This window comes from Macaca nemestrina, chromosome X, assembly GCF_043159975.1.
Source record: "Macaca nemestrina isolate mMacNem1 chromosome X, mMacNem.hap1, whole genome shotgun sequence".
NCBI classification, from domain to species: Eukaryota; Metazoa; Chordata; class Mammalia; order Primates; family Cercopithecidae; genus Macaca; species Macaca nemestrina.
In genome coordinates, this window is record NC_092145.1 from 20,381,185 (window position 1) to 20,409,120 (window position 27,936).

Here is a 27,936-nt window from a genome sequence, read left to right on the forward strand (position 1 = left end):
GGGTAGGCAATGTTTTAGTGATGGCAAGTACGTGTCTTTTGTGCTAGGACTCCCATTTTGAGTCCAGTGATAATTTATAATAGAATCCTTTTATGATCATTGCTACCATGAACTCATCGCTTACCTGGTTATACTTACATTACTCTGCTATACACATTACCCTTATTCATTCATTCAGCAAAACTCGTAGGGCACTAACTGTGAGCCAGACACTGTTCTGTGTTCTTAAAATTTGTTAGTGAATGAAAGAGTCAAGAATCTTCACCCCGTGAGGGTAATTTTTTCACAGGATGACAAAAGGGCGACACTAAGCATCACATAATAAAATATATGATATGTTGGAAGGCAATAAATGCCGAGGAAAAATATAGCAGGACAAGGGAGATCCACAGTGCTGGGCATGGGGGGTTGGATTGCACTTTACAATAGCATGGTCAGAGTAGCCCTCATTGGAAAGCAATAGTTGAGAAAGATGTTGGAGTTAGCCAGGCAGCTATTTTGGTGGGAGCCGTTCAGATGGAGGGCGCAGTTTGTGCAAAGACCATACAGCAAGACTGTGCCTGATGTACTCAAGGAAAAGCCAAGTGATTAGAGCAGAGGCAGTGAATAGCTAGAAGAGTAGGAAGTATGGTAAAAGAGGTAATAGAGGTTCAGGCTGCATGTGGGATAGTGGGACACTGGAAGTCCTTTCACTTTTATTGTCCATGATGTGTAAAGTCCCTGAAGGATTTGGAGCCTTCCAGGGATCACAGGTGGTTGGTTGTGAACAGGCTGGAAGAGGTCAGAGCAGAAAGCAAGGAGAACAGTTTGGATGATTCTGCTGCAACCCATGGGCACTGTGCATGAAAGCTGTTTGTCTTTCCTCTCCTACTATGAGAACAAGTAAGAGCCTTGCCAAAGTTTAGCATCTGGTTAACAGGATCGGTTGAGGGTTATCTATGTCTCAAGATGCAACACAGCTGTGTTAATTTCCTAGGGAGGCCACAGCACATTACTACAACTGCGTGGCTTTAAACAACAGAAATTTATTCTCTGGCAGTTCTGCAGGCTATGAGTCTGAAATCAAGGTTTCAGTGAGGTTGGTTCTTTCTGGCAAGCTCTGAGGGAGAGTTTATTCCAAGATTCTGTAGGTTGCCAGTAGTAATTGGTTGGCTTTCCTTCGGTTGTAGATGCATCACTCCAGTCTCTTCCTCCTTCATCCCATGGTGTTCTTCCCCATCTGTCTGTGTGTCCGATGTACCTCTTCTTATAAGGACACCACTCATTGGATTAGGGATGTATGACTAATCCCAATGCTGCAGGACCTCATCTTAACTTGATTTTTTTTTTTTTTTTTTTTTTTGCAAAGACCCTATTTCCAAATAGTCACATTCATAGGTACTGGGGCTCAGAACTTGAGCATATCTCTTTCAGGGCAAAATTCAACCCACAGCAACTGCTCTTGTACATTTTGATTACTCCAATATTCTACGATTATCAATGAAAAATTAAGACACACAGGTACGCAGACATTTCCTCTTATTTCTCTGAGAAAACACAGGCCGCGAAACAGGAGCCCCTCTGTGAACCTCCTGACACCCATCCTGGCTCTCTCTTCCTTCTCTCTTGTAACAGTGGAAGGACATCGCAGCCCCTGGCCAGGGCTGACACTCCACTGAGCACATAGAACCATTCTCTTGACACATTTTCTCTGAGAATGTTGTTTCTATTGCTATTGCCTCTCTTCATTCTGCATCAACAATCTTTTTTTTTAATCTTTGCCTATAAAAGAATAACATACAAACATACACAAGAATCACCCATCTTAAAAACTTCACAATTAACTCCCATCTTCAAAGTGTACATAGATAAATAAGCTTCCTTGACCTCATTTCCCCTTCAGTCCCATTCTTCTGTATCCTGTCCCCCACAGCAAATGCTATTTCAAGAATCACCTCTACTCACTTCCTGAGCTCTCATTCCCTCCTTATTCCTCTGGCATTAGGCTTTTATCCCCATCATGCCCCTAATTTGCTCTTAAGATGACAGGAAACCTCCACGTCACCAAATCCAGTGGTCAATATGCTAAGCTCTCATCACTCAACCTCTTAGTGTTTGACACAGTTGAGGACTCCCCATTTCTTGTAACAAGTTCTTCAGTCTTCTGTGTGACCACCCTCTCCTAGAAAGACTCCTTCTCAGCCTCTTTTGGGAGATGTTCCTCCTATCAGGATCCCACAAGACTGCTCCAGAACTCAGGCCCTGAATGGCTTCTCTCTCCACATGCCAGCCCCATGGCATCTACATTCAGGTACTCCCAATCCCGTGTATATACTGAGTTATACACATCGTTATCCCATAGATATCTCAAGGGTAAGGTGTCCAAAATTCCACATGTCCTGAGCTTCCTTCAACCCTTGCGCTTCCTTAAATCTTCCCCATCTCAGATGATGCCAGCTCAGTTCAAACAGTGGGTTAACATCATATCCCTGCCAAAACCCTTAGTTTTCTCCATTTTCTTTACACACTCCATGCCATCCATCAGCAAAAACTATCAATCCTTTGAAAACATACCTGTAGTCTCACCACCTTTAAAGAATGATTGAAAAATATCAATGGCTTAAATTTGTTAGTTTCAATCATGGCACAGAAGAAAGTAGAAAGAACCAAAGAGACAGCAGCCATTCAGACATGAAAACATGCCCAAAACCCTTCCATGTATACCTGCTGGCACAAATAGAGCTAATAATGGATACTGCAGCAAGAGATTGGTGCTAAGAAATAGCCTTAGAAAGAGGTAAGAAATAGCCTTCTCTGGCAAACTTCACTAAGTAAGACTCAGCCTCCTCTGCAGGGATCAAACTCTGCTGGCAGAGAAGCTACAGGTAGATTCTAGCACCAGGAAGACAGGTCCCTGCTGAGAGAATACTGCAGAAAAAAGAAGGGGCTCTTCTCTACCACCCTGCTGAAAACATTGTGAATGATCTCTTGTGGTGGGAGGTGCCTCCAGAGGCCGGGAACACATCAGATAAGAAATGGCTGCTGGGCCTGAATGTCAGGGGATGAATTCCACTGGGCCACAGAGCAGCTGTGTGCCCCATCTTGCCTGTTTGTGTCCCTGACTTGGCTGTAGAATGGACACAACGCTACTGGGACTTCCTTCATAGGATTCTTTGTGAGGATTAAATGACGTGTGTGCCCCAAGGCCTTAGCCCAGTGCATGCCATATACAGATGCTCGACACAAAGTAATTTAACAGCAATTCTGAACAGGGATGCCATGCACCCCATTAAACCTTTGCACATTTTAACTGTCTCCTATGAACAAAATGCACACCTTCACAAGTATCCATGAAGCAATCATTCAGTGCCAGATTCCAGCAGAGATAATCATGTGATTTGCCTTCTTGGCTTCTAATGACCTGCATGTTTCACCCTCAAATCAGGGAAACTGACTCCGACTGAAAATATTGAAAACAATCTGTCCATGGTCACTGCCTTCAAAAACCTCTTATCACAAACACCTGCTTACTTTTCTTTATGTCACTAACTGCTAGACAGAAATTCTTACTTATTCATATGCTTATCCGAGTGTTGTCTGTCTCTTCCCACTTGTATGTCAGCTTCATGACTGCAGAGCTTTTGTTCGTTGTTGCTTTTTCCATCTGCTGGGTGTTAAGCATCTAGAACAGTGCTGGGCCCATGGTAGGTTTTCAATAAATACCACAGCAATTAATTGAATCACAAAAGGGTAACATCCTGAACCATTCCAGGCAACCTGAGAAAGAATCTGGCTTTAAGGCAATTCACACCAAATCTGAATACTTTGCTTTCCTACATGCATCTATCTAAACAGTATTTGGCCTCATTCAGGGTAATGTTACAGCTGGCTGTAAAGGTAAGAGCTGTAGTTCGGAAGACATTAGATCCCGGCTCAACTCAGCTTTTTCCTGGCTTTGCAACCTGTCCTCAGGGTCTGACCACAGCAGCACCTTGTAAGTAAAATCGGCCAACAAATTGGGTTTTCTTGCATATCAGTGATTCAGCCTCCCTTGTGTACATGAGTTGCACCATGGAGTAAAATGTTACTCCTTCCATTACAAAAGCTACACTGGCAATAAGTATTGGACTAGTGTTTAGACAAATATTTCTGTAAGAATAGAGTGACAAGACTTTAGAAGACATGTATCAATAAGTATATTATTCATTATGATTTAATGGATGGGGACAATTCCCATCCATGGGAAATTTGGAATTCTCATGTGATGGGAGTTTTTCCAATTCATATCTTTGGTTTTCAAAACACAATGAGTGTTTAGATTGCTTTTATTTGTTACAGAATGTCAATGTCAGCTCTCTGTTGTCTTAGCTTTGTCGGCTATAACACAATACCACAGACATTTATATTGCACAGTTCCGGAGGCTGGCAGGTCCAAGAATAAGATGCTGACTGATTTGATTTAGGGCAAGGGCCCTCTTTCTGGCTAGAAGATTGTCAACTTCTGGCTGTTTCCTCCCATGGAGGAGCGGGAGCAAACGCTGGCTTCTCCTCTTCTTCTAAGGATACTACTCCCATTATGGGACTCTACTCTCATAACCCATCTAAGTCTAATAGCGTCCCAAAGTCCCCATCTCCATATCGATCACATTGGGGATTACGGTTTCAACAAAGGAGTTTTAGGAGAACACAGATGATCAGTCCCCCTAACCACTGTGAGGCAAGTTCTTTATGCTGTCAAAATAAATTGTACCTTTTGTTTCCTTTCTTTTTTTTTTTTTTTTTTTGAGATGGAGTCTCCCTCCGTCATCCAGGCTGGACTGCATTGGCATGATCTTGGCTCACTGCAACCTCGGCCTCCTGGGTTCAAAGGAATCTCCCGCCTCAGCAAGCCCAAGTAGCTGGGACTACAGGCACCCAACACCAGGCCCAGCTAAATTTTTTTGGATTTTTAGTAGAGATTAGGTTTCATCATGTTGACCAGGCTGGTCTCAAATGCCTGAGCTCAGTCCGCCTCGGCATCCCAAAATGCTGAGATTACAGGCGTGAGCCACCATGCCCAACCACCTTTTGTTTCCTTTCAAAGGAACTTCAACAACAAGGTTTTGCTTTTCATCTTTGGTATATACAATAGGCCTTCAACTATCCATAGGATTTGGGGAATGAAGTTTCTAATTCACATCATTTAGGGTTAACTGGGGCAATGCTCTTAGGAAGTGAAACCACTGTAGGATGAAGTTGCCCCAGAAGGGTGAACTCACTTCCTCCCCCTTATGAGACCAACAAGAGTGCTAACTAATCTGAGTCCTCAGTTGTGGATGTTTAGACCGATAGCCCTTAACCAACCCCAAGACTTCGCTCCTCTGGCCAGGCCATCAGCTCTGGAAACAAACTCATGAAACACTTAACCCAGGCGGTCCTAGGTGGCTATTACAATGACGTGGTGACTAAAAGCCAGTTCTGTGAGGAGTTCCAAAGGCAACGGAGAGCCTTTTTCTCTAGCCCTCCCATCTCTGTAGAGCAGGGCACCCAAGTTTAGGAAGGCAGGCAGGGAGTCTGCCAAAAAATGTTTCCAAGGAGGCCTTGTGCAAGCCAGGGTCCATGAGAACAGGGAGTTAGAGTACAGATGGAAGGCTGCCCAGAGTAGGAGAGTATATATGGCAGGATTGCACAAAGAAGTAAATACACAAAGGATAATGGAAGGTAGGGTTCTCCAAAGCTGAGAAGGAAACAATACACGTGGAAAGATGGAAAGAAAGGAAAACATAGAATAAACTCTGTATTCCTGGGATGGTACTGGAGGTGTACGTGCAACCTCAATTTGCCAATAGAAATAAGAACGTCAATTTGAAACACCATATTCTCCAACACGAAAGGAACAGGGATCCTTGTAAATATGGCTGATTAAGCAGAATTTGAAATTTTGACAAAACAGAGAACTACACACTAAGCATAACAAAGAGGAGTTGTTTACGTTCACAGAGCGTATCTCTTCTGCAGATGTACAGTTAAAGATTTATGCATCTCACAAGAGGAGTGAAATGATGAACCAGAACCTCTAGAAAACTACAAGTGGTTAGAGGATGAAACCACGATCATGATGAGAGACTTCAAGGTGCCCCTTTGATTAACAGTGTGCATAATCATGACGGCAAGAACACTAGGTTCAATCTATTGGGCCATGATTAGGCTCCAGGTACCTAAATAGAACTTTATGTTTTGAGAATCATTGCAGGCATCAGGCCAGAATTGGCATAAGGACCATAGTTTGCCAAACCAGGCTAAAGATCATTATCTTATTTCATTTTCTTTATTGCATGTATCCCTAAATGAGCTGAGAAGCATCGGATATCAGCACATCTGCAACGCTTTCACGGTGTGCCAATTGGATGCTCCGTGGCAGAACACTGGAGCCCCAGAAACTCGTGGTGACAGGTCCCTGTATTTTCAAACCAATTCTTTCACACGCGGGGAAAGCACATTTCTGACAGAGTCCACTATTTCCTACTCCCTGGGTCCTTCTGTCCTTGTGCTGTGAGGTCATCCATTTAGGGACACAGCTGTGATGAGGGTGAGATGATCAAGGACCATTCATTCTCAATTGTGGTAAACAGCCTTGGCGTTTACACATCCCTGAGGCAACATATTCAAAATGTACTGCCCCTTGGTCTGCCTTATGAAAGCAAAGTGGTTCTGGGCTTTGCTATTTGCTATTTGAAAGAAGATAGAGGAAATGTATCCAATCCCTATCGGGAGAACCAGCTCCCGATGTTTATCGTGTGTTCTTTTCTATTTCCTAGGTGTCTCAGCTGGTTTGAGAAATGAACGGAAAGAGCACAAGAGAGAGAAATGTAAAGCTGGGTGTACGGGGAAGACATCACTCGGTTGCATCCATGATGTTCCCCGAGCCGTAAAACCAGCAAGTTTTTATTAGCAATTTTCAAAAGGGGAGGGAGTGCACGAATAGGGTGTGGGCCACAGAGATCACACACTTCACCAGGTAATAAAATATCACAAAGCAAATGGAGGCAGGGCAAGATCACAGGACCACCAGATGAGGCGAAATTAAAATTGCTAATGAAGTTTCGGGCATGCATTGTCCTTGATAAGATCTTATCAGGAAACAGGGTTTGAGAGCAGACAACCTGTCTGACCAAAATTTATTGGGCAGGAATTTCCTCCTCCTAATATGCCTGGGAGCAGTACAGGAGACCTGGCTCATTTCATCCCTTCGGCTTCGACCATAAAAGACGGCATGCCTTAAAGGGGTCGTCTATAGGCCTATCTTCAGGGCACATTCTCTTTCTCAGGGGTGTTTCTTGCTTAGAAAAAGAATTCAGCAATATTTCTCCTATTTGCTTTTGAAAGAGGAGAAATATAGCTCTGTTCCGTCAGGCTTACCGGTGGCCAGTTCAAAGTTACCTCTCTTGTTCCCTGAACATCGCTGTTATCCTGTTCTTTTTTCAAGATGCCCAGATTTCATATTGTTCAAACACACATACTCTACAAACAATTTGTGCAGTTAATGCAATCACAGGGTCCTGAGGCGACATTCATCCTCCTCAGCTTACGAAGAAAATGACCGGATTAAGAGATTAAAGTAAAGACAGGCATAGGAAATTTAAAAAGTATTAATCTGGGGAACTAATAAATGTCCATGAAATCTTCACAATTTATGTTCTTCTGCTGCGGCTTCAGCCGGTCCCTCCGGTCCCTCTGTTCGGGGTCCCTGACTTCCCGCTACAAATCCCCGCCTCACCGCCCAGCTGAACTGCTGCCTCCCAGGTGATCCTCAGTCCGGTGAGGAAGTTTGTGAAACACCGGCTGTGACTGAATCACCAGCTGATTGGGCTTATCATAATGCATTATAACTCCCAGAGACCATTCTTCCACATCAACCAAACTGCAGAATTAAATGGGAGGTAGTGGAAGTCATGGCCCTTGCATCTCTTAAGTCTAACGTGGACTGCTCTGTAATTCCACAGGGTGTGGGGCTGCTTTTGAATGACGACATTCACAGGGACCTAGTGCTGCCACAGCTCCTGCTTGCCCCTGTTTGCCTTGCTTCATGCTGTGACCTCTTCCAGCCTGTTCACAACCAAGCACTTGGAGTGATCCCTGGAAGGCTCCAAACCCTTCAGGGACTTTACACATCATGGACAATAAACGCCAGAGATACTCCAGTGCCCCACAAGGCCATGCGCAGCCTGAAACACTATTACCTGTCCGACCATACTTCCTACTCTTCTAGCTCTCACTGCCTCTGCTCCAACCACTTGGCTTTTCCTTGAACACATCAGGCACAGTCTTGCTGTATGGTCTTTGCACAAACTAAGCCCTCTGTCTGAATGACTCTCCCCAAAATAGCTGCCTGACTAACTCCAACATCTTTCTCAACTATTGCTTTCCAATGAGGGCTACTCTGACCATGCTATTGTAAAGTGCAATCCAACCCCCCATGCCCAGCACTGTGGATCCCTCTTGTCTTGCCGTATTTTTCCACGGCATTTATTGTCTTCCAACATATCATACATTTTATTATGTGATGCTTAGCGTCGCCCTTTTGTCATCCTGTGAAAAAACTACCCTCACAGGGCCAAGATTCTTGACTCATTCATTCACTAACAAATTTTAAGAACACAGAACAATGTCTGGCTCACAGTTAGTGCTCTATAAATTTTTGCTGAATGAATGAATAAGGGTAATGTATATAGCAGGATAATGTAGGTATAATTAGGTAAACAATGAGTACATGGTAGCAGTGATTATAAAAGGATTCTACTATAAATTATCACTGTACTCAAAATGGGAGTCCTAGTACAAAAGACACATACTTGCTATCACTAAAACATTGCCTACCCACATGATGCCTTCTCTCCACAAAATTGATCCCTACTGAGCAGTAACGATTGACCACCCACTGAGTGGTCAGTCCTTATGCTAAGCACCATGAATACAAGGGCAGGAGCAGGATTTTTGGTTGCACAGTCAGTGTTTCAGGCACCCATCCTCCCAGGGAACCCAAGAGAAGAGCCCCATATGCGCTGAGTACACGCAGAACCCAAGCCCCCAAGCCATTTCCCCCAGGCCATCCTAATGGCGCCCTCAGCCTTGATGGGAGGAGCCATGATGTTCATGCCCATCACCTCTTAGTGGCGACAGGAACCTGCCCGCCCACCCACTGCATGCCCATTGGCTGGACAGTGGTAGAAGCAGACCCTGAGGGGCGCATGCTCAGAGGGAGGAGCCAGAGGGGCACCTGCCAGCTCCTCAGGTGGCTGTGGTTTCTCTGGCTTTCCTGAGGGGGGCTCACTAACGGCTGGGTCCCATCCCACGGAGGCTGAGGAGGAGAAGCAGGAGGCGAGTCCCTGAGGAGACGCCGTGACCTGAGGGATTCCCTTACGGAGGAGACCTCGTGCTTCATCTGTCACAAGTGGTGCCCAGGCCGGTGGTGACAACGGGGACGATGCTCAGGCTTCTGAGAAGTGCTTTGGCCTTTTTCCGGACTACGGCTGACCCCACAGAGCAGCAGCGACCACAGCAGCAGGGCCCACAGCAGCAGGGTCCACAGCAGCAGGACCCACAGGAGCAGGGTCCACAGCAGCAGGGCCCACAGCAGCAGGGGCTCCTAGAAGGTATTCCTCTGTGTGTTCCCTTGTCCCCCACCCCAGAAGCCTCCCAATAGGGTCTCTCCTCACCCCCGATATGAGGATCCGGTGGCTCTGGCGAGTACAGCACGGGACGGCGGCTCCATCTTCTGTGTGTGCATGGGTAGGCGTCCTGCGTCCCCAACAAGTCCCTGAGAACCAACTCCCAAAGTCTCCTGTCCATCTAAAGTGGGAAGGCGCTGTCAGAGACCACCTTGGAGACTGTACCGCCTGTGGCTTCCCCCAACGTGGTTGTGCAGCACATGCCTGTTTATATTTCCAGTAGGCGAGAAAATCCCTAATTGCGAGTGAATTTAGGCTTGTATCCCAAGCGGAAATTTAATTTGAAGCCAAGTGGATGCCTCATACATATCTGATCCTGTAGGAGAGCAGAGAACCCATCGTGCGGGTGGGCTGCTGAGGTCAGATCCCTAAATATTGCTGGTCAGCTAGGCTTGTGTAGAATAAAAAAAAGAAAGAGAGAGAGAGAGAAGAAAGAAAGAGAGAGAGAGAGAGAGAGAGAGAGAAAGAAAGAAAGAAAGAAAGAAAGAAAGAAAGAAAGAAAGAAAGAAAGAAAGAAAAGAAAGAAAGAAAGAAAGAAAGAAAGAGAAAGAAAAGGGAGGAGCAGGAGGAGGAGGAGGAGGAGGAGAAGGAGAAAGAGAAGGAGACCTAGACCTTTTGGATGCCGTTTTGGGCTGGCCATCAATCTCCAGATACCTTTTAGTGCTTTGTCTGCTGAGATGGTTAAGTATCTATACAAGATGCTACTCATTATGTTGGTGATAATGAGGAAGGGATATAACAGGAACAGAAGCTTAAAGACTCTCATATGTATATATGGTGATAACAGGTAACATTTACACTCTTTTGTGCAAGGCACTCCACAGCTCTCAACAGTTCATGTGCATGTGCCAGTTAATACAAGGTGGGCAGGTGGCTCATGCCTCTATTCCCAGCTCCTTGCGAGTTCCAGGCTGGTGAATCACTTGAGTCCAGGAGTTTGAGACCAGCCTGAGATAACATGGCAAAATCCCGTCTCTACTAAAACACAAAAATTAGCCGGGTGTGGTGGCACGCACCTGTAGTCCCAGCTACATGGGAGGCTGAGACATGAGAACCACTTGAACCTGGGAGGCGGAGGTTGCTGAGAGCTGAGATCGCACCACTGCACTCCAGCCTGGGTGACAGAGCCAGACTCTGCTCAAAAAATTAAAAATTAATTGAAAATTTAAAAATTAAAAATATTAGAAATTTTTTAAAATTAAAAAAAGAAAACTACAACAACCCTATTAGGCGAAATTTTGATTGTTGTGGATTGACAGATGAAAATAAGATCAGAGATGTTAAAAAACTTCTCTGCCCAGGTTTATGCAGATGGTGAGTGTAAGACATATTTGTAGTAGATGTTTGTATTTGAGGCTAATAATGTGACTTTTGTTTCTTTATCTTGTAGGTGACACTGAGTTGACAACTGTGCAGGGAGTTGTCACAAGTTTCTGTGATGATTATGGCATGATTGATGAGTCGATCTACTTCAGTAGTGATGTTGTGACTGGCGACGTGCCTCTAAAAATTGGACAGAAAGTTAATGTGATTGTGGAAGAAGATAAACCACTTTACGGATTGAGAGCAATCAAGGTGAGATGTGCATGAGTTTCGGAATTGTGTCTTATCCCAATGGGTTTTCTTTCTCCATCTTTCTATTGCATTAATCCAGCATCTCTGCTGTGATCCATAGAGTGGATGTCAACTGCAATTTGAAGCCCCACCCCTCTGAAGTTGTAGGTTCTTCTGTTCTAATATTTGTAGTGATTTCTGCTTTAAAACATAAAAATTACTTATCTATTCTTCTAATCTTTAAACAATATGGGTAACAATAATAATTATTGAACTCTATAAAATCCTGCAACTTCCCTTATCGGGTAAAAAAACGTTTTCTGTGCTGTGCATCCATAGCAGTGGAATTACTATGTGAAACCATGTGCCTTGTAAACATTTTAAAAAGAGCTTCATGGAGGTATAGTTCACAAATCACAGAACTCTCTTAAGGGTACAATTCAATAATATTTGGCAGATTTACGGAGTCCTGAGAATAGCACCTGAGTCCAGATATTTACCCATTCAGTGGCTATTATGAAATTATTCTTCAGCTCTACTGTACTAATTGATTCTCTCAGCAATAGGTGGTGAGACTGCCCATCTGCCCATATAGGCAAGGACAACAATACTATCAATCTGAAATCTTTGCAAATATGAGAAGGGAAAAGCAGTCACACTGCTCATTTGGAATTATTAAGGATTTTAATGAGATTACAGCAAGTTTCCTTTCTTGGACCTACTTATACAATAGGGACATTTACAGCTGTCTCTATGGTAGAAAAATTAGATTTGTAATAGGAAAGTCTGTATATGAAGCCCTTGTAGTATTTCCTCCGATACCATCTTTTGTCTTTACTTTATGTCTTTCATTCTTTTACAGCTTTATTGAGATATAAGTCACGTGATTCACCATGCAATTCACCCATCTACAGGGTACAATTCAGTGGTTTTTAGTTTGTTCACAGGGTTAGGCAACCATCACCACAAACAATTTTAGAACATTTTCATCACTCAAAAAGGTAGCTCCATAACCATTCATAGTCTTTTCCCATTTCTGCCTGCTCCCCCAACTGTCCTCTCCCCTCGCAACATCCAGCCCCAGGAAATCACTTATCCATTTTCTGTTTGTATATATTCACCCATTCTGGACAGTAAAAAAGATTCCTTCTATATAACGGTAATGATATGTCCTTTCACCAACATCTCCTTATTCCTCCATCAACCCTAACAACCCAAGCATCTAGCAACCACCATTCTACTCTACACTGCTATTAGGTCAAATTTTTATATTCTGCATATGAATGAGCCCATGCAGTTATTTGTGTTTGTGTGACGGGCTTATTTCACTTACATTCTCCAGGTTCATCCATGTTGTCCCAAATGGCAAGATTTTGTTCTGTTTTATGGCTGAATAGTATTCCATTGTGTATTTATACCACATTTCCTTTATCCACTCATCCGTAGATGGACACTTAGATTGCTTTCATTTCTTGGCTATTGTGAATAGGGCTGCAATAGGCATGGAAGTGATGATATCTCTTTGACACATTGATGACACTCTCTTTGGATACATGCTCAGTAGTTCATGGATTCATGTGATTCATGGGTTCATTTGATAGTTCCACTGTTAACATTTTGGAGAACTTCCATACTGTTTTCCATAATGACTGTAACAACTTACATCCCACCAACCGTGCATAAAGGTTCCAATTTCTCCACATCCTTGCCAATACTTGTTATCACTTTTCTTTTTAATGTTAGCCATTCTAATATGTGTCAGGCGGTATCTCTGTGGTTTTGATTTGCATTGTCCTGGTAATTAGAAAACGTGAGCGTTTTTTTTGTTTGTTTGTTTTGTTTTTTCATATGCCTGTTGGCCATTTGTATGTCTCCTTTTGAGATATGGCTATTCAGGAATTTGCTCATTTTTAATAGGATTATTTGTTTTCTTGCTATGAGTCGTTGGAGTTACTCATACATTTTGGAAACCGACCCCTTACTAGATGTATAGATTGCCAACATGAGGGAAGAGAGAGACCCTCTCATATTGTTTTATGTTGTTTTATGCTCAGAAAAGGAAAGAGAAGTGAAACTAAAGGCAGGTAGTCTGGCCCCTAGAAACCAGACTCGAAACCAAGGAATCAGACCTGTGCCTGCCTGACCTAAGCCTGGTAGTTAAAATTCGACTCCTGACCTAGCAACTGATGTTATCTACAGATTCCAGACATTGTATGAAAGGACACTGTGAAACCTCCCGTTCTGTTCTGTTTCACTCTGACCACCGATGCTTGCAGCCACTGTCACGTACCCCCTGGCTTGCTCAATCAATCACGACCCTCTCACATGGACCCCCCTTAGAGTTGTGAGCCCTTAAAAGGGACAGAAGTTGAGCACCTGATAAGCTTGGATTTTAAGATGCTAGCGGGCCGATGCTCCCAGCTGATTAAAGCCACTCCCTTCACTATCTCAGTGTCAGAGGGGTTTTGTCCGCGGCTCATCCTACTACATTTCTTGGTTCCCTGACCGGGAAGCGAGGTGATTAATGGACAGTCGAGGCAGCTCCTGAGGCGGCTTTAGCCTGCACAGTGGAACATCCCTGAGGGGGACTCCAACCAGCTGGAGCAACGCAGATCCTGAGAGCGCTCCGGGTAGGCATTTGCCCCAGTGGGATGCCTCGCCAGAGCAGTGTGTGGCAGGCCCCCGTGGAGGATCAACGCAGTGGCTGAACACTGGGAAGGAACTGGCACTTGGAGTCCAGACATCTAAAACTTGGTAAGACTAATCTTTGGAACTTGCCCACTCCATTTGAGTGGAAGCGTGGCCTGATCACCCACGCCATGCCTTTATTGGCACTTTGGTTTTGGTTTTGACTTGGTTTGAATTGCTTGACAGGACTGGTCTTGGGAACTTGCCTACTCCATTTGAGTGGAAGCTGGCCTGATCACCCACGACGTGCCTGTACCAGCACTTTGGTTTTTGTTTTTGACTTGACTTGGATTTCTTGATACTCTGATTTTGGTTTTGATTCTGGTTTGGCGTAAACGATAAAAGTGTGTGTGTGCCCTTTTACCCGTTCTTTGTTTTGTAGTGTGCATGTGGTGTGAGTGTGGTGTTTTGTTTCGAGGAGACATGGGTCAGGCACAAAGTAAGCCCACCCCACTAGGAACTATGTTGAAAAATTTCAAGAAAGGATTTAAGGGAGATTACGGTGTTACTCTGACACAAGGAAAACTTAGAACTTTGTGTGAAATAGACAGGCCAGCATTAGAGGTAGGTTGGCCATCAGAAGGAAGCCTGGACAGGTCCCTTGTTTCAAACGTATGGCACAAGGTAACCTGTAAGCCAGGGCAGGCAGACCAGTTTCAGTACATAGAGAGTTACAGCTGGTTTTAGACCCCATTCCCCCACGGTAGTTAAGAGAACAGCAGCATAAGCGGCTGGCAGAGGAAAGGAAAGACCAGCAGAAAAAAAAAGAGAGGAAAGAGACAGAGAGAAAAAGAGCCAAAGAGAGAGAGGAAAAGACAGAGAGGAAGAGACAGAGAGACAAAGAAGGAGTCAAGAAAAAGAGAAAGAGAGAAATATACAAGCAGTTAAGAAAAAAACAGTATACCCTATTCCTTTAAAAGCCAAGGTAAATTTAAAACCGCTACAATTGATAATTAAAGATAGCCTCCGTAACCCTGTAACACTCTATTACCACTTTGTTGTCAGTGTAAACAAGGGCGTATCCCGAAAGTACTGAGGCCTTTCTGTCAAAAATTCTTAACCCAGTAACCCGCGGATGGCCCAGATGCATTCAATCTGTAACGGCAGCTGCTTTGCTAACAGAAAAAAAAATTAAAAAGTAACTTAAAAGAAACCTCATTGTAAGCACACCTCACCAGTTCAGAAGTATCTGAAAAACAAAGGCGGGGGTGTGGGCCATCTATACCAATTCTAAGTTAATTTAGACTAAACAAGGTCTTATTAACAGCAAAGGATAATTGAAATCCCAAACTTACAAGGTTTTCAACAAAAGTAAAGTTTGCTAAAAGTTAACAGTGTAACATGTATTATAGTAACTTCTAATCTTGTGACCTTAGACAGTCTAGTCCACAGACATAAAAAAAGTTCACTTAAAAAAAAAAAAAAGAATGGTTATCTTCAAAAAAAAAAAAAAAGGAAAAAAGGGGGGAGGCGAAATTTATGTAAAAAGAGTGTTATATGGTAAATTCTTGTCCTGAAATAAATTGGTTGTTTAAAGAAAAAAAGTTGGCCGGGCGCGGTGGCTCAAGCCTGTAATCCCAGCACTTTGGGAGGCCGAGACGGGTGGATCACGAGGTCAGGAGATCGAGACCATCCTGGCTAACACGGTGAAACCCCATCTCTACTAAAAATACAAAAAACTAGCCGGGCGAGGTGGCGGGCGCCTGTAGTCCCAGCTACTCAGGAGGCTGAGGCAGGAGAATGGCGGGAACCCGGGAGGCGGAGCTTGCAGTGAGCTGAGATCCGGCCACTGCACCCCAGCCTGGGCGACAGAGCAAGACTCCGTCTCAAAAAAAAAAAAAAAAAAGAAAAAAAGTTTGTAATAAGTCAGAAAGTTGAGACATGTCAAAGAATTGTCTGCGAAAACTGTGAAAGCAAAAATGTTATTAAAAAATTTATGCAAAAAATGTTGTATAATTTAAAAGTAATAAAGCCTCCTGAGTACTATTGAAGAAAGAGTTTACGTGCAAGGTGTATAAGAAAAGTAAAATATGCCTTTGGTAAAGGGATTATAAAGAGGCATAAGAATGTGGATTTTTACCTACATTAAAAGGTTAAAAAATTATTGTTTTGAAAGTTTAAACAAGTTTTAAAACATTAATTGTAAAGAAAATTCTGTGTGTAAACATATTAGCTAAAGTTAAAAAGCTATTGTCCAGTTTCCTGTGAACTGGACATTAAAGTAAGAATGCAACAGTTTTTTCTTAAAGCACTAACCTGCTCTTCAACAAAGATTATAAAAGGTTAAAAATAGTCTATAAAATCTTACCTTATGGTCAAACATGAAAAATTAGATGAATATGTCTACAAGGTTTTATTAAAATTAAGTTTAACATTAATAACACTAATATAAAGGTAAAATTTAGCTTATCTGGTATAAAAATCATACAAGAAGCATTATTAAATATAAAATGGTGTTTAGCTTTCTTTGGTGTAAAAACTAATAAGTGCTAAAGGAAACATTCATTTTACTAGGGGATCATAGAAGTTGAAGACTTAAAACAAACTTTGGCAATTAAAACAGCATAGCAAGATGCAAATGGCTGGTTGGAATGGATCAAATATTCCATCCACACATTAAACAAAAGCAATTATTATACTTGTGCACATGGCAGGCCAGAGGCCAAGATTGTCCCCCTTCCACTAAGGTGGCCCCTCCAGTCGACCAGGCATGGGCTGCATGGTAGCTCTTTTCCAGGATTCTACAGCCTGGAGTAACAAGTCATGCCAAGCTCTCTCTGCTATATCCCAAAGTCCAGCACCCTGTGGGTCAGCCCCCAAGGGTCTTCCAGCCTCCGTCTCCCAACACTAAGTTCACTTCGTGTCTCTCACAACAGGGAGGAAACTTAGCATTCCTTGGAGACCTGAAGGGATGCGATGAGCTTAAGAATTTTCAAGAGCTATTCAGTCAGCCCTTGTTCATCCCCAAGTGGATGTGTGGTGGTATTGTGGTGGACCTTTACTGGGCACTCTGCTGAATAATTAGAGTGGCACTTGTGCTTTAGTCCATTTGGCTATCCCTTTTACCCTGGCATTTCATCAACCAGAGGAAAAAAAAAAAAAAGACATCGTAAAGTGAGAGAAGCCCCTTATAGGTCTTTCAATTCTCACATCTATTTAGACGCAACTGGAGCCCCGCAAGGAATACCAGATCAGTTTAAAGCTTGAAATCAAAGAGTTACAGGATTTAAGTCAATATTTTGATAGATGACAGTTAATAAAAATATAAATTAGATAAACTACATCTATTACAACCAACAGCAACAAGCTTTTCATGAGTTAGAAGAAAAACTCAGGTTGGCCCCAGCCCTGGGGCTACCTGACCTGACAAAACTTTTTACACTCTGTGTGTCAAAAAAAAAAAAAAAAAAAAAAAAGGCAGTTGGAGTTTTAACCTAGACTGTAGGGCCCTGGCCAAGGCCAGTGGCCTATCTCTCAAAACAACTAGACGGGGTTTCCAAAGGCTGGCCCCCATGTCTAAGGTCCCTGGCAGCAACAGCCCTGTTAGCACAAGAAGCAGATAAGCTGACTCTTAGGCAAAACCTAAGGCTTCGTCAATGGTTTATAGTTTTCGACATTGCAATCCTTCACCTCCTTTGTGAAATTTATTCCTGTTTTATTTTTTTGAAGGTGTTTTAAATGGGATTGTTTCTTGATGTCTTTTTCTGATAGTTCTCTATTGGTGTATAGAAATGCTACTGATTCTTATATGTTGGTTGTGTATCGTGCCACTTTCCTGAATATGTTTATTAGACCTTGGAGGTTTTTGGTGGTGTCTTCAGGGTTATTTATATGTAAGAGCTTCCCATCTGCAAACAGGGCCAATCTAAATTCTTCCTTTTAAATTTAGATGCCTTTTGTTTCTTCTTGCCTAATTTCTCTGATTAGTACTTCCAGAACTATGTGCGATAGAAAGGGCAAAAGTGGGCATTTCTGTCTGTTTTAGGTCTTAGAGGAAAAGCCTGCAACATTTCCCCATTCAGAAAATGATGTTACACGTGGTTTTATCATATATGACCTTTACTGTATTGAGGTGCACTCCTCCTATATCTAATTTGTGGAGTTTTTATCATGAAGGGATGTGGAATTCGGTTAAATGCTTTTCCTGCTTAAATTGGAATGATCCTATGGCTTTTGTGCTTCATTCTGTTCATGTGATATAGCACATTTATTGATTTGTGTATGTTGAAACTTTCTTGTATCCCAGGGATGAATCCCTCTAAAACATGATGAATGGTGTTTTTAATGAGCTGTGTAATTTGGTTTACTAACACCTTCTTAACGATTTTTGCAACTGTGTTCGTCAGGAATTTTGGCATGTGGTTTTCTTTGCTTTTCTCTTCTTTGTGTTTCCTTGTCTGGGTTTTCTACCAGGGTAATGCGGGTGTGATAAAATGCATTTGGAAGTGTTCCTTTCTTGTCAGTTTTTTTTTTTTTTTTGGAATAGTATTAAAAGTATAGCTATTACTTCTTCTTTATATATAAATTTTGGTAGTATTAGGAAGGGAAACCATTCTGTCTTAGACTCTTCATTGATGGGGGATTTTTTATTACGGAATCACTTTCCTTACTTGTTAATGGTCTGTTCAGAATTTCCATTTCTTCACCATTACTTCTCGGTAGGTTGCATGTGTCCAGGAATATATCCATTTCTTCTGGCTTGTCCTACTGTAGACAGATGATTGTTCATAATAGTCCTTATGATGCGTTTTATTTTGGTGATGTCAGTTTTGCTGTCTCCTTTTTCATCTTTGCTTTTATTTATTTGAATCTTCTTACTTTTTTCCTTAGTCTGTCTAAAGTTATGTTGATTTGGTTTACCTCTTCAAGAAACCAAGTCATTGTTTCATTGATATTTGTATTGTTCTTCTCATATCTATTTGATTTATTTCTGCTCTGTCCTTTATGATTTCTGTCCTCCTACTTTCGGATTGCATTTTTTTTCTAGTTCCTCAAGGTGCAGTGTGAGGTTGTTTATTGAAGATATATCTTTTCTTTTGAGGTAGGCATTATTGATGTAAACTTCACTTTTAGAATTGCTTTTGCTGTATTTCATGGGTTTTCATATGTTGTGCCTTCATTTTGCTTTATCCCAAGAAAGGTTTACACTTTGCTTTTAATTTCTTCATTGACCCGTTCGTTATTTAGGACATGTTATTTAATTTCCATCCACTTCTAAAGTTTCCAAAGTTCCTACTTTTATTCATTTCTAGTATTTTACTATTGCGGTTAGAGAAGTGATTTGATATTGTTTCAAACTCCTTTAATTTGCTAAGACCTGTTTTATGGCCTGACTCATAATCTATCCTCCAGAATGTTCCACATGCAGTTGGAAGAATATGTGTTTTAGAGTATTTGGATGGAATGTTCTGTAAATGACTGTTAGGTCCATTTGGTCTGGAGTGCAGATAAATCCGACTTTTTTGGGGTCAATGTTCTATCGGTACAATCTGTTCATTGCTGCAAGCTGGGTGTTGAAGTCCCCTACTATTATTGCATTGCACTCTATCTCACCATTTGGACCTTAATATTTGCTTCATATATTTAGGTGCTGCTATGTTGGGTGCATATTTTTGGAAATCATTATATCCTCTTGATGAATTGACCCCTTCACCATTATATAATGATCTTCTTGGTCTCTTTTTACAGTTTGTGATTTAAAGCCTATTTTATTTGAAATTAGGTTAGCTGGTCCTGCTCTATTTTGGTTTCCCTTTACATGGAAGAATGTCTTTTTTCATGTCTTCACTTTCAGTTTACGAATGTCCTTTAAGGAGAAGTGGGTCTCTCCTAGGTTGGTTGTTGTTGTTGTTTAAATCCATTCAGCTACTCTGTGTATTTTAGTTGAAGAATGTCATCCATTTCTATCAAGTTAATTATTGATAGGTAAAGATTTACTGTTGTCATTTAGATTTTTTTCTACTTATTTTGTTGGTAATTTCTTCCTTTCTTTCTCTTTTACTGTCTTTCTTGATGGATAAGAGATTTTTCTCCATTAGTATGTTTTGTTTCCTAGATATTTTAAAATGTGTCTATTACTTGATTTTTTTCTTTGTGGTTAGCATGGGGCATACAAAAACATAATCACAACAGTTTATTTATTGATAATATAACTTTGATCACAAAATACCAACACTCTACCATTTAACTCCATGCCCAGATTTTGAGTTCTCTATTTTACACTTTACAAATTTTTATATTTTATATCCCTTAATGGATTATTGTACGTATTTTATTTTTACTAGTTCCATTTTTAACCATTACATGGAAGATATACGTGATCTGGACACCACCGTTACCTTAATAGAATGTTGTGAATGTGTGTGGTTACTTTTAATAGTGAGTTTTATACCTTCAGATATTTTTGCATTACTCATTAGCATCCCTTACGTCAGTTGGAAGAACTCTCCGTAGGATTTCTTGTAAGACAGTTGTGGTGGTGAGGAAGTTCCTCAGCTATGATTTCTCTGTAAAAGTCTTTATCTCCGCTTTACTCCTTGGTACATTATTCTTGGTTAGATATTTTTTCCTTGATCTCCTTGAATATATCATCACACTCTCTCCTAGCCTGTTATGCTTCTGCTGAGAAGTCTTCTGGTAGGCATACTGGAATATGTGATTGGCTTCTTTCCTCTTGCTGCTCTCAGGATTTTTTCTTTATTTTTCATCTTTGAGAGTTTGATTTTAATATGTCATGAGGTAATCTTATTTGGATTGTATCTGAATGCAGAACTTTGGTCATCCAGTACCTAGATGTTTGTAACTTTCTCTGGGTTTGGATGGCTCCCCATTATTATTTTTTAAATAACCTTTCTACCTCTTTTTCATTCCTCCCTCTAGAATATGAATGACTCATACTATTGCTCTGCTGATAATTGTCCCAGAAATTCAGTAAGTTTTTTTCATTCCGTGTCCTTCCTTTTAATTTTGTCTCCTGTGACTGTATATTTTTAATGAAGCTGTCTCCAAGTTTACAGATTCTTTATTCTGCTCGATCAATTTTCCTGTGGATGTTCTCTATTGTGTACTTCTTTCATTGTATTTTTCGACTTTTTGATTTGTTTATTTTTTTAAAATTCTTTCAATCTTTCTTTCAAATTACTCTGATAAATTCTGAATCATTTCTCTGTAATTATTTTCAAGGTTCACATAGCATGTGGAATATAGATATTTTGAATTATTTGTTAAACAGCTCATGCATTCCTATCTCTCTAGGGTCAATCACTGGCACCTTGTTTTGTCAGTTTGGTGATGTCATGTTTTCCTTATTGTTCTTGATCTTTGTGGTCATGTGTTTATATCTGTGTGTTGAAGAAGTAGGTATTCATTTCAGTCTTTGCAGTCTAGCTTTTAGGGGACATCCTTTAGCAGTAAGCCTGTCCGGAAACTCTATATAGGTCTCTTTTGGTCCTTATGTTTGTGAACACTGCAGCTATTGAAGCACTTGGGGGCTTCCTAATCCCCGGGACACAGCGACAGATGCTACAATGGCATGCATTCCCTTAGCTATTGAGGCTGGTGCCTTGAGAGTCTGGAATCCAAGGCTCCATTCAGAGGACTCCCTGTTGCTGTAGAATATTCTGAGCATAAGGCCAGTAGAATCACTGGCAGAGATGTGGGCCAGGTATTGAGTTTGTTTTGATGTGGCTGTGGCTTCCTGTCTGGTGCCAGGGTGGGTTTAGAGACTTGGTCCACAAGTACCATCTCAGCATCTGGGGCCACGTGCCATGGGCATTTGTCAAGTGGTGGCGTATAGTGTGGAAGGCCTGATACTGGGTTCTCAGGCAATGTCCTATGCTTGCCACTCTCTCTGTCCTCCAGGTGGATGGTATCTGTCTCCATGCTGTGCTGTTGAAGGTTGGGGAGGGGGTGATATGGGTAATGTAAAACTGTCTTTACTACTGTCTTCAATGCATCTTTTCTTATTTTCATGCTATAACCGGGTACCATGGCCTCTCACCTGGTTTTCTTCTCTCAAGTGACGGTATTTTCATACAAGGATAGTTTTTCACATTGATTTTCTGCAGGAGGATGATCACTGGACAGTTCCATTTCTCCATCTTGCTCCCTTCCTCCTCCATCTGTTTAATTTTTACATACTATAAATATGTCCATCTTGTCCATGTGACTTCTGGGTTCAGGAAGTTTCCTTAGGCTAATTCTAACACATAATTTACACAAGTATTCACTTAACTTTTCTTCTGAAAGTCATTAATTTATTGATATCTAAACATACAGTCAGCCTGGGTTTGCTTTCCGTGTTCAGGACTGAGAGAAGGATCCGTGTCTTGTTTCCCTACTGGCTACTCAATTGTCCCTCAACATTAATAGGATAATCCACTTTGACCCTATTTTATTGAAATGCCACTTATGACATGCAATGCATTATTGCAAACATTTCCATCTGTTTGTACCTGCTGTTGTGTTGGTGGTATTTCCAAGGCATAAGAAACAGTGTTGGGAGCCATGAGACATGGGCAAAGCTTTAGTCTGCAGTATGTCTGTGAGTTGGTGTGGAGTCAAGGAACAAAGAGGTCCGAGGGTACGTGGATCATCCACTGGATACTGACGGAAGTGGTGGTAGATACGTGGATGGGAGGCTAATGCCTCATTCCCTCATGACAGGAAGTGAGGGGAAAATAAACATCAGATTGGTACTGACAGCTGGAAGGACACCAGTTAAGAAATGGGAATAGCAGCAAACTAAGCTATCTTTAAAACCAGGGAAAATTATTTACAACTCAGTGGCTCAAGTTTCCATCGGAAGTCTTTGATCAGCAAATTCCAACCCTAGGAGTTTATCCTATAGTTCAGTCAGGCAAGTAGTCCAAATGTTAGGACACAAGTGAAATGTCTAATTATGTGGAATTGGGTTAGTAAATTATGGCACATCCATTAATTGGGATTCCCTATGACTCTTTCTGTCCTTTCTTGTTATTTAAAAACCTTTGTGCTAATTTAATGTGATACTTTAATACTGAATACCATGCTAATTTGCTTTTAAAACAGGCATTTACATATGTATATATATTTGTGCACAGACAAAAACATCAGGATGAGTGTTACTGCCAAAATGTAGTCCCTGGTGGTCTCTTGGTAATGGAATATGGATTATGGGGTAACCGCGTTTTGCTGTCTGCATATCTGGTTTGTTTTTTTCCTATTTTTAGTACAATGAACTTGTGTTATTTCTGCAAGTTTTAAAAATTATAAAATAAGGACTATTACACTTCCAATAAGGAAAAAGGTTTGTATGTCTCTTTATTGTAGATAAAGTAAAGCCCTAATTTGGCTTGGTTTATTCAACCTCCCCCAGTTGAGGTTATTGTTCCAACTTTATCTCGTGCTTCTGTCTCCTAGACCTGGATCTCGAATGTTAGGGTTTTGCTCCCTAGGCTCCTTAATTGTGTTGTATCTCCTCTCTGCCTCCCTGCTCCTCTACCCCTGTTTACAAGGTTACACCTCTGTCTTCTTTCACAACCCAACACAAATCTGAATTCCCCCAAGCAATGCCGCCGTTTTCTCCCTATTTGAAATGCTCTCCCTTTAGATAAGTCACAGAAACTATCTTTGAACAAGTTTTATATCCTTCATCGCAACCTGCTTATGACTACATATCTTTCCACTTTACCGTCATTTCACTGTGAATTCCTGTAGGCGAACGACAGTAGTTTTTAAATCTGGGAATCTAATGGTACAAGGGCGTTAAACTTGGGTATGCAATTAATGTTTTGGGATACATTTCACAATTCATAAGGCACACACATGATTTTTACCATTATCTCCAGTCTATGGCCATTTAGCACATGAACTGTATTCACCAATGTTTAGGATGGTTTTTGAAAACATTTTGGAATACCAGTGTTTTAACCATGTAAGTTCCTGTGTTTAAATTTGTATTATTTTCAAAGTAACTCTTTCCTAAATCTTACAGGTGGATGTTGTGCCTCACCCTCTTAACGGTAATGGACCCTCAGACTCAAAACTCAGAGTTTTAAATGGATGTGTTGCTTCTATAAGTGAAGATACTATTTATATTAGTAACATCATTTATTTCCCTATGGACATTTTTTCTGAAGGTATGATTTGCGTTTTGTGACATATGATGTAATTCTTAATTTTTTGAGAGGATTTTAGTCCTAGAACAAATTTAACAGTGTACTTGGCTTCAGTCAATGGCTCTTCAATATTCGAGGTAGACCTTTCCAATTAAAATTATGTACAATATAGGGGCAAATAGGCAGTATTTTAAAATGTCTGCTATCATCTATTGTGTGTTCATTTGTTCAATACCCTCAGTAATGCCTGGATATATTTTTCATTCACATAAGAATTTAATTTCTAATCATGGAAACAATCCTACAAGTACCCAGAGATGCTATTTTTAATACCCTTCAGAAACTATGCTTGCAGGGATCATTTCTGTAGTTGGTTACTTGAGAAGTTTCTGTGACAGGGTGGAGTACCAAATTTTAAAAGAATACACTTCAAATGCTTCAAATTTAGGATTGGAGACAGTGCTTTGTGGCTGTGTGTGTGTGCGTGTGTGTGTGTGTTGAATTCTCTTTGTAATCAGCAGATATATTCTAATATTTTGCTTATAACCAAAGATACACTTTTTTTTTGCTATTTTTGTCCATTGCAACAGTTGTATAGCTTGGGTGTAAAAGGGTAGATTAGCTCCGTTTCCACAGGCAGCTGGCTCGTTTGTTTTCTTGGGGGCAAAAGCAGGACTCTGACCTGAATTTTGTTTTAAGATGTTGACTCTGTCTGCTTTGTCGAGAAGAGACTATGAGGGAGAGGGTGGAGTCACGAAATCAGTCAGGAAACCGTTGTTGTATTCCTGGTGAGAAATGATGGAGATGTGAATGAAAGTGGACAAGTGGAGGACCTGAGGATTGAGTTGACTCTGGATATATTTTGAAGTTAGAGAAGAACCCAGGAGGTAATGGATTAGATCTTTGATGTGGAGGAAAGATGAGTCCAAGGTACCTCCAAAGTTTCTTGTTTGAGCAGTGGTGAGGGTGGAGTTGCCAGTTTGCAATGTAGACATCTGAGGCAGACAAAAGTTGGTGAATACGGAGAATACCAACAACTCAGCTTTACACATGTTAGATTGGCGTAAGCATAAGGATAATTGATCCTGAGGTTGGTTAGAGCTGGAGGCATATACATTTTGGAGTTATTGGCCCATAGATATATGGTACACCCACACAAAAGAAATGTATGTAAATTAACAGATACAGAGAGAGAGAGAAGAGGTCTAACGTGGTGTCTAGTGTCATACTACAATGCTGGATCCTAAGGTGAAGAAATGTTTCACTTTGTTGATATTGCTAGTTTTCTGGAGTCATTGTGGCAATTTACTGTCTCAGTTGCAGTTGGGATTTCCATTTGCTCCAGATTCTTTCACGTACCTTTGTTATCCTTGAGTCAGTTTTAACTTATCGTAAACTTGTGTTTCAACCTCGATGGTCTTAACGGTAACCCTGAAGGCACAGACTTAAGAGTTCATCAGTGGAACACAACACTAGGGGGAATGGATTCATTCTGAAAGTAACAACATTTCCTAGTGGTACTGCTACCACTACTACCAATCAACACTTATTTGGTGGTTACTATGCACCAGTGATGATTCTGTGTGTATCAACAATATCTATTAAGTGTCACAGCAGCTCAGTATCTTGAAGGCTATTTATCGTGCTTCTCATTTTATAGATGAAAAAAATGAGGCACAGAGAGATTAAACGTCTTGGCTAAGGTTGCAAACTGAGTGAGTGGCAGTGTCAAGATTCGAAGCCATGTAAGCAGGTTTAAACTTGTGCTCTTATCTACATGTTTGACTGCCTCTCACTAAGCAATTGTGAACACGAACAGTTGTTTAGTAAATCTTGTGCTGCTCCCTTAGATTGGCTGTGATGTACAGTTCACACTTTCCTCCATTTGACTTTGTTAAATCAGCAGAGGAGAATCAGTGCCTAAGGATTATAAACTTCTTTTCGGACTTAGAGATTTACAGTGTGTCTGTTTAAATGTGTGCAAAAATGACTTTAGATGTTGCAGAACTGACTTTAAAGTAGTACACTATCAAATAACGTGTGAAATCCAAATGACCTAGTTAAGAGATCATGACACTCACATTTCTCCATGGCTGTTTTAGATTTTGTGCCTTATAAGGGTGACTGGTTAAAAGTTGAATATTCCACTGAACCAGGCTTCTCAAACTTCAAGGCAAGCTCTGTGAAGCCCACCCGTTGTATTCATGCGGAAGAGGTAATTTCTTTCCTGTTGCTCCCATCATCGGTTTCTGCAAACCCTTCCTTTCATGATAAATTTCATGCCCAAGATTCTGTTTGGTGTAATGGGAATTCCAGAAAATATGAAGAAATACATTATTTGCCAACAAAGGAGCCACTTTCCTTATTGAAAAGGCAGGACTTCCCAAAGGAAATAATTTGAAAATTATGTAGAACAAGCACATTAATTGATTAAGTTCTAAATTGTGCATTTTACTCGATACCCAAATGTTATTAGAATCTTCCAACAACAGGAGGAAGAAAAACAATCTTTGTGCCAGAAAATTGTAGGGAAAGAATGAACGAAGTGTGTTGTGGGACTTGAGCTTAACAGTAAATGCTGAGAATGATTTGGGTGTTGGAGACTGAATATGACCAGGAAATTCAGGGCAATAGAGGGTAATGGACATATTTTGGTAATATTTAGAGCAGGATTTCTCATCAGAGACCCAGGCCTCATCCCTGGAGAGCCTGATTTAATTGGTCTGTGGTGGAGCATGGACATGGGGATCCTTACAAAGCACCCCTGGTGTTAGCAACGGGTCAACCAGGTTGGGAATTATTGATTCGCATCGAAGTGACTGGCAGGACCCAGAGTGAGGAGGTGAACAGCTGTTTACAGTGATTATTGGGCTTTCTCATAATCATTTCCATTATTTATACTCACAGGTCCGCGTTACTCACATACGTGGAAGAAATGGGGTGATAAGTAATAATATCTTTTTCACCTTGGATTCTGTGAAACTTCCTGATGGATATGTACCTAAAGTAGATGATATCGTCAATGTGATTATGGTGGAGAGCACTCAGTTCTGCTTTAAGTGGAGAGCGGTTTCTATCATCCCAGCACAAAAATTGTAATGACAAAGCTTTTTTTATTCTGTTTATCTTTCCTTCTATGAGCAGTAAAGGGGCTGGTTTAACTGAAAAGGTTAGCTTAGTAAGCCTAAATAGTATTTTACATATGGCTTTTCCGGCAAATCTAATTGAGATACTGGCTAGTTCAATTGGACCATGAACCCAGCTTAGAGAAATAACTTATCAATTAAAAAGCATGCTAAATTAGCTTGCTAGGCACTGGAGGAAAGGAGTTCTTAATTAAAATGAACACTGCCATTAAATTTGAATTCCATGTTTCCCATTAGCAGCAGCAGATTCAGGATGGCGGAGGCCTGGGGCGGCCCTAAAGGGAACCTCGGAGCCAAAGCATTTAACTGAAAAGGCAGCAGGGACAGCATGTTAAAGGCATGATTTAAAGTTACAATTTAACTTCAGTTTTGAGTCCCCCTTATGCTGTCTGTACAATCTGTATTATTCCATAGTCTCTTTCATCTTTTGTCATTCACATAATTTGCAATGTTTATTGTTTCCTTGTGTTCCTTCTTCCCCATGCTAGAATGTGAACTCCACAATAGCAGGATGTGTTTTGGTCTGTTTTTTCTTTCTTTCTTTTTCTTTTTTCTTTCATTAAAGCATCACCAACACTTAGAAGAAGGTGTCACAGACTCAAGGAGCAGATAAAATGTTATTAACTTCAATGACTGAATGATTGGGCCAGCAATGATATTTAGCTGTGCTTCATTCATCACCGGTTCCTTAGTAATAAAATTGTTGAGCAATGCATTAAGACCTCTCTTGACTTTTTAACAACACCAACAATCACGGAAAACAGA

General features: G+C 41.1%; 1 protein-coding gene across 1 annotated transcript; it reads left to right on the top strand.

Moving 5' to 3' along the window:
• The first annotated feature begins 9,329 nt into the window (after nt 1-9,329).
• LOC105481393 (cancer/testis antigen 55-like) lies at nt 9,330-27,868 on the top strand. The gene is made up of 5 exons (XM_071088715.1): nt 9,330-9,611; nt 11,077-11,261; nt 23,902-24,046; nt 26,128-26,240; nt 26,933-27,868. The coding sequence occupies exons 1-5, from the start codon at nt 9,443-9,445 to the stop codon at nt 27,122-27,124; spliced, it is 804 nt and encodes a 267-aa protein (XP_070944816.1). The 5' UTR covers nt 9,330-9,442; the 3' UTR covers nt 27,125-27,868.
• Nucleotides 27,869-27,936: the final 68 nt, after the last annotated feature.

What these genes read in the sequence shown, in the direction of transcription:
- LOC105481393 (XM_071088715.1), top strand. Translation starts at nt 9,443, where the DNA reads ATGCTCAGGCTTCTGAGAAGTGCTTTGGCCTTTTTCCGGACTACGGCT. An exon ending in ACGGATTGAGAGCAATCAAG is followed by an intron (nt 11,262 to 23,901) that starts GTGAGATGTGCA and finishes TAAATCTTACAG; the next exon opens with GTGGATGTTGTGCCTCACCC. An exon ending in GTTGTATTCATGCGGAAGAG is followed by an intron (nt 26,241 to 26,932) that starts GTAATTTCTTTC and finishes TTATACTCACAG; the next exon opens with GTCCGCGTTACTCACATACG.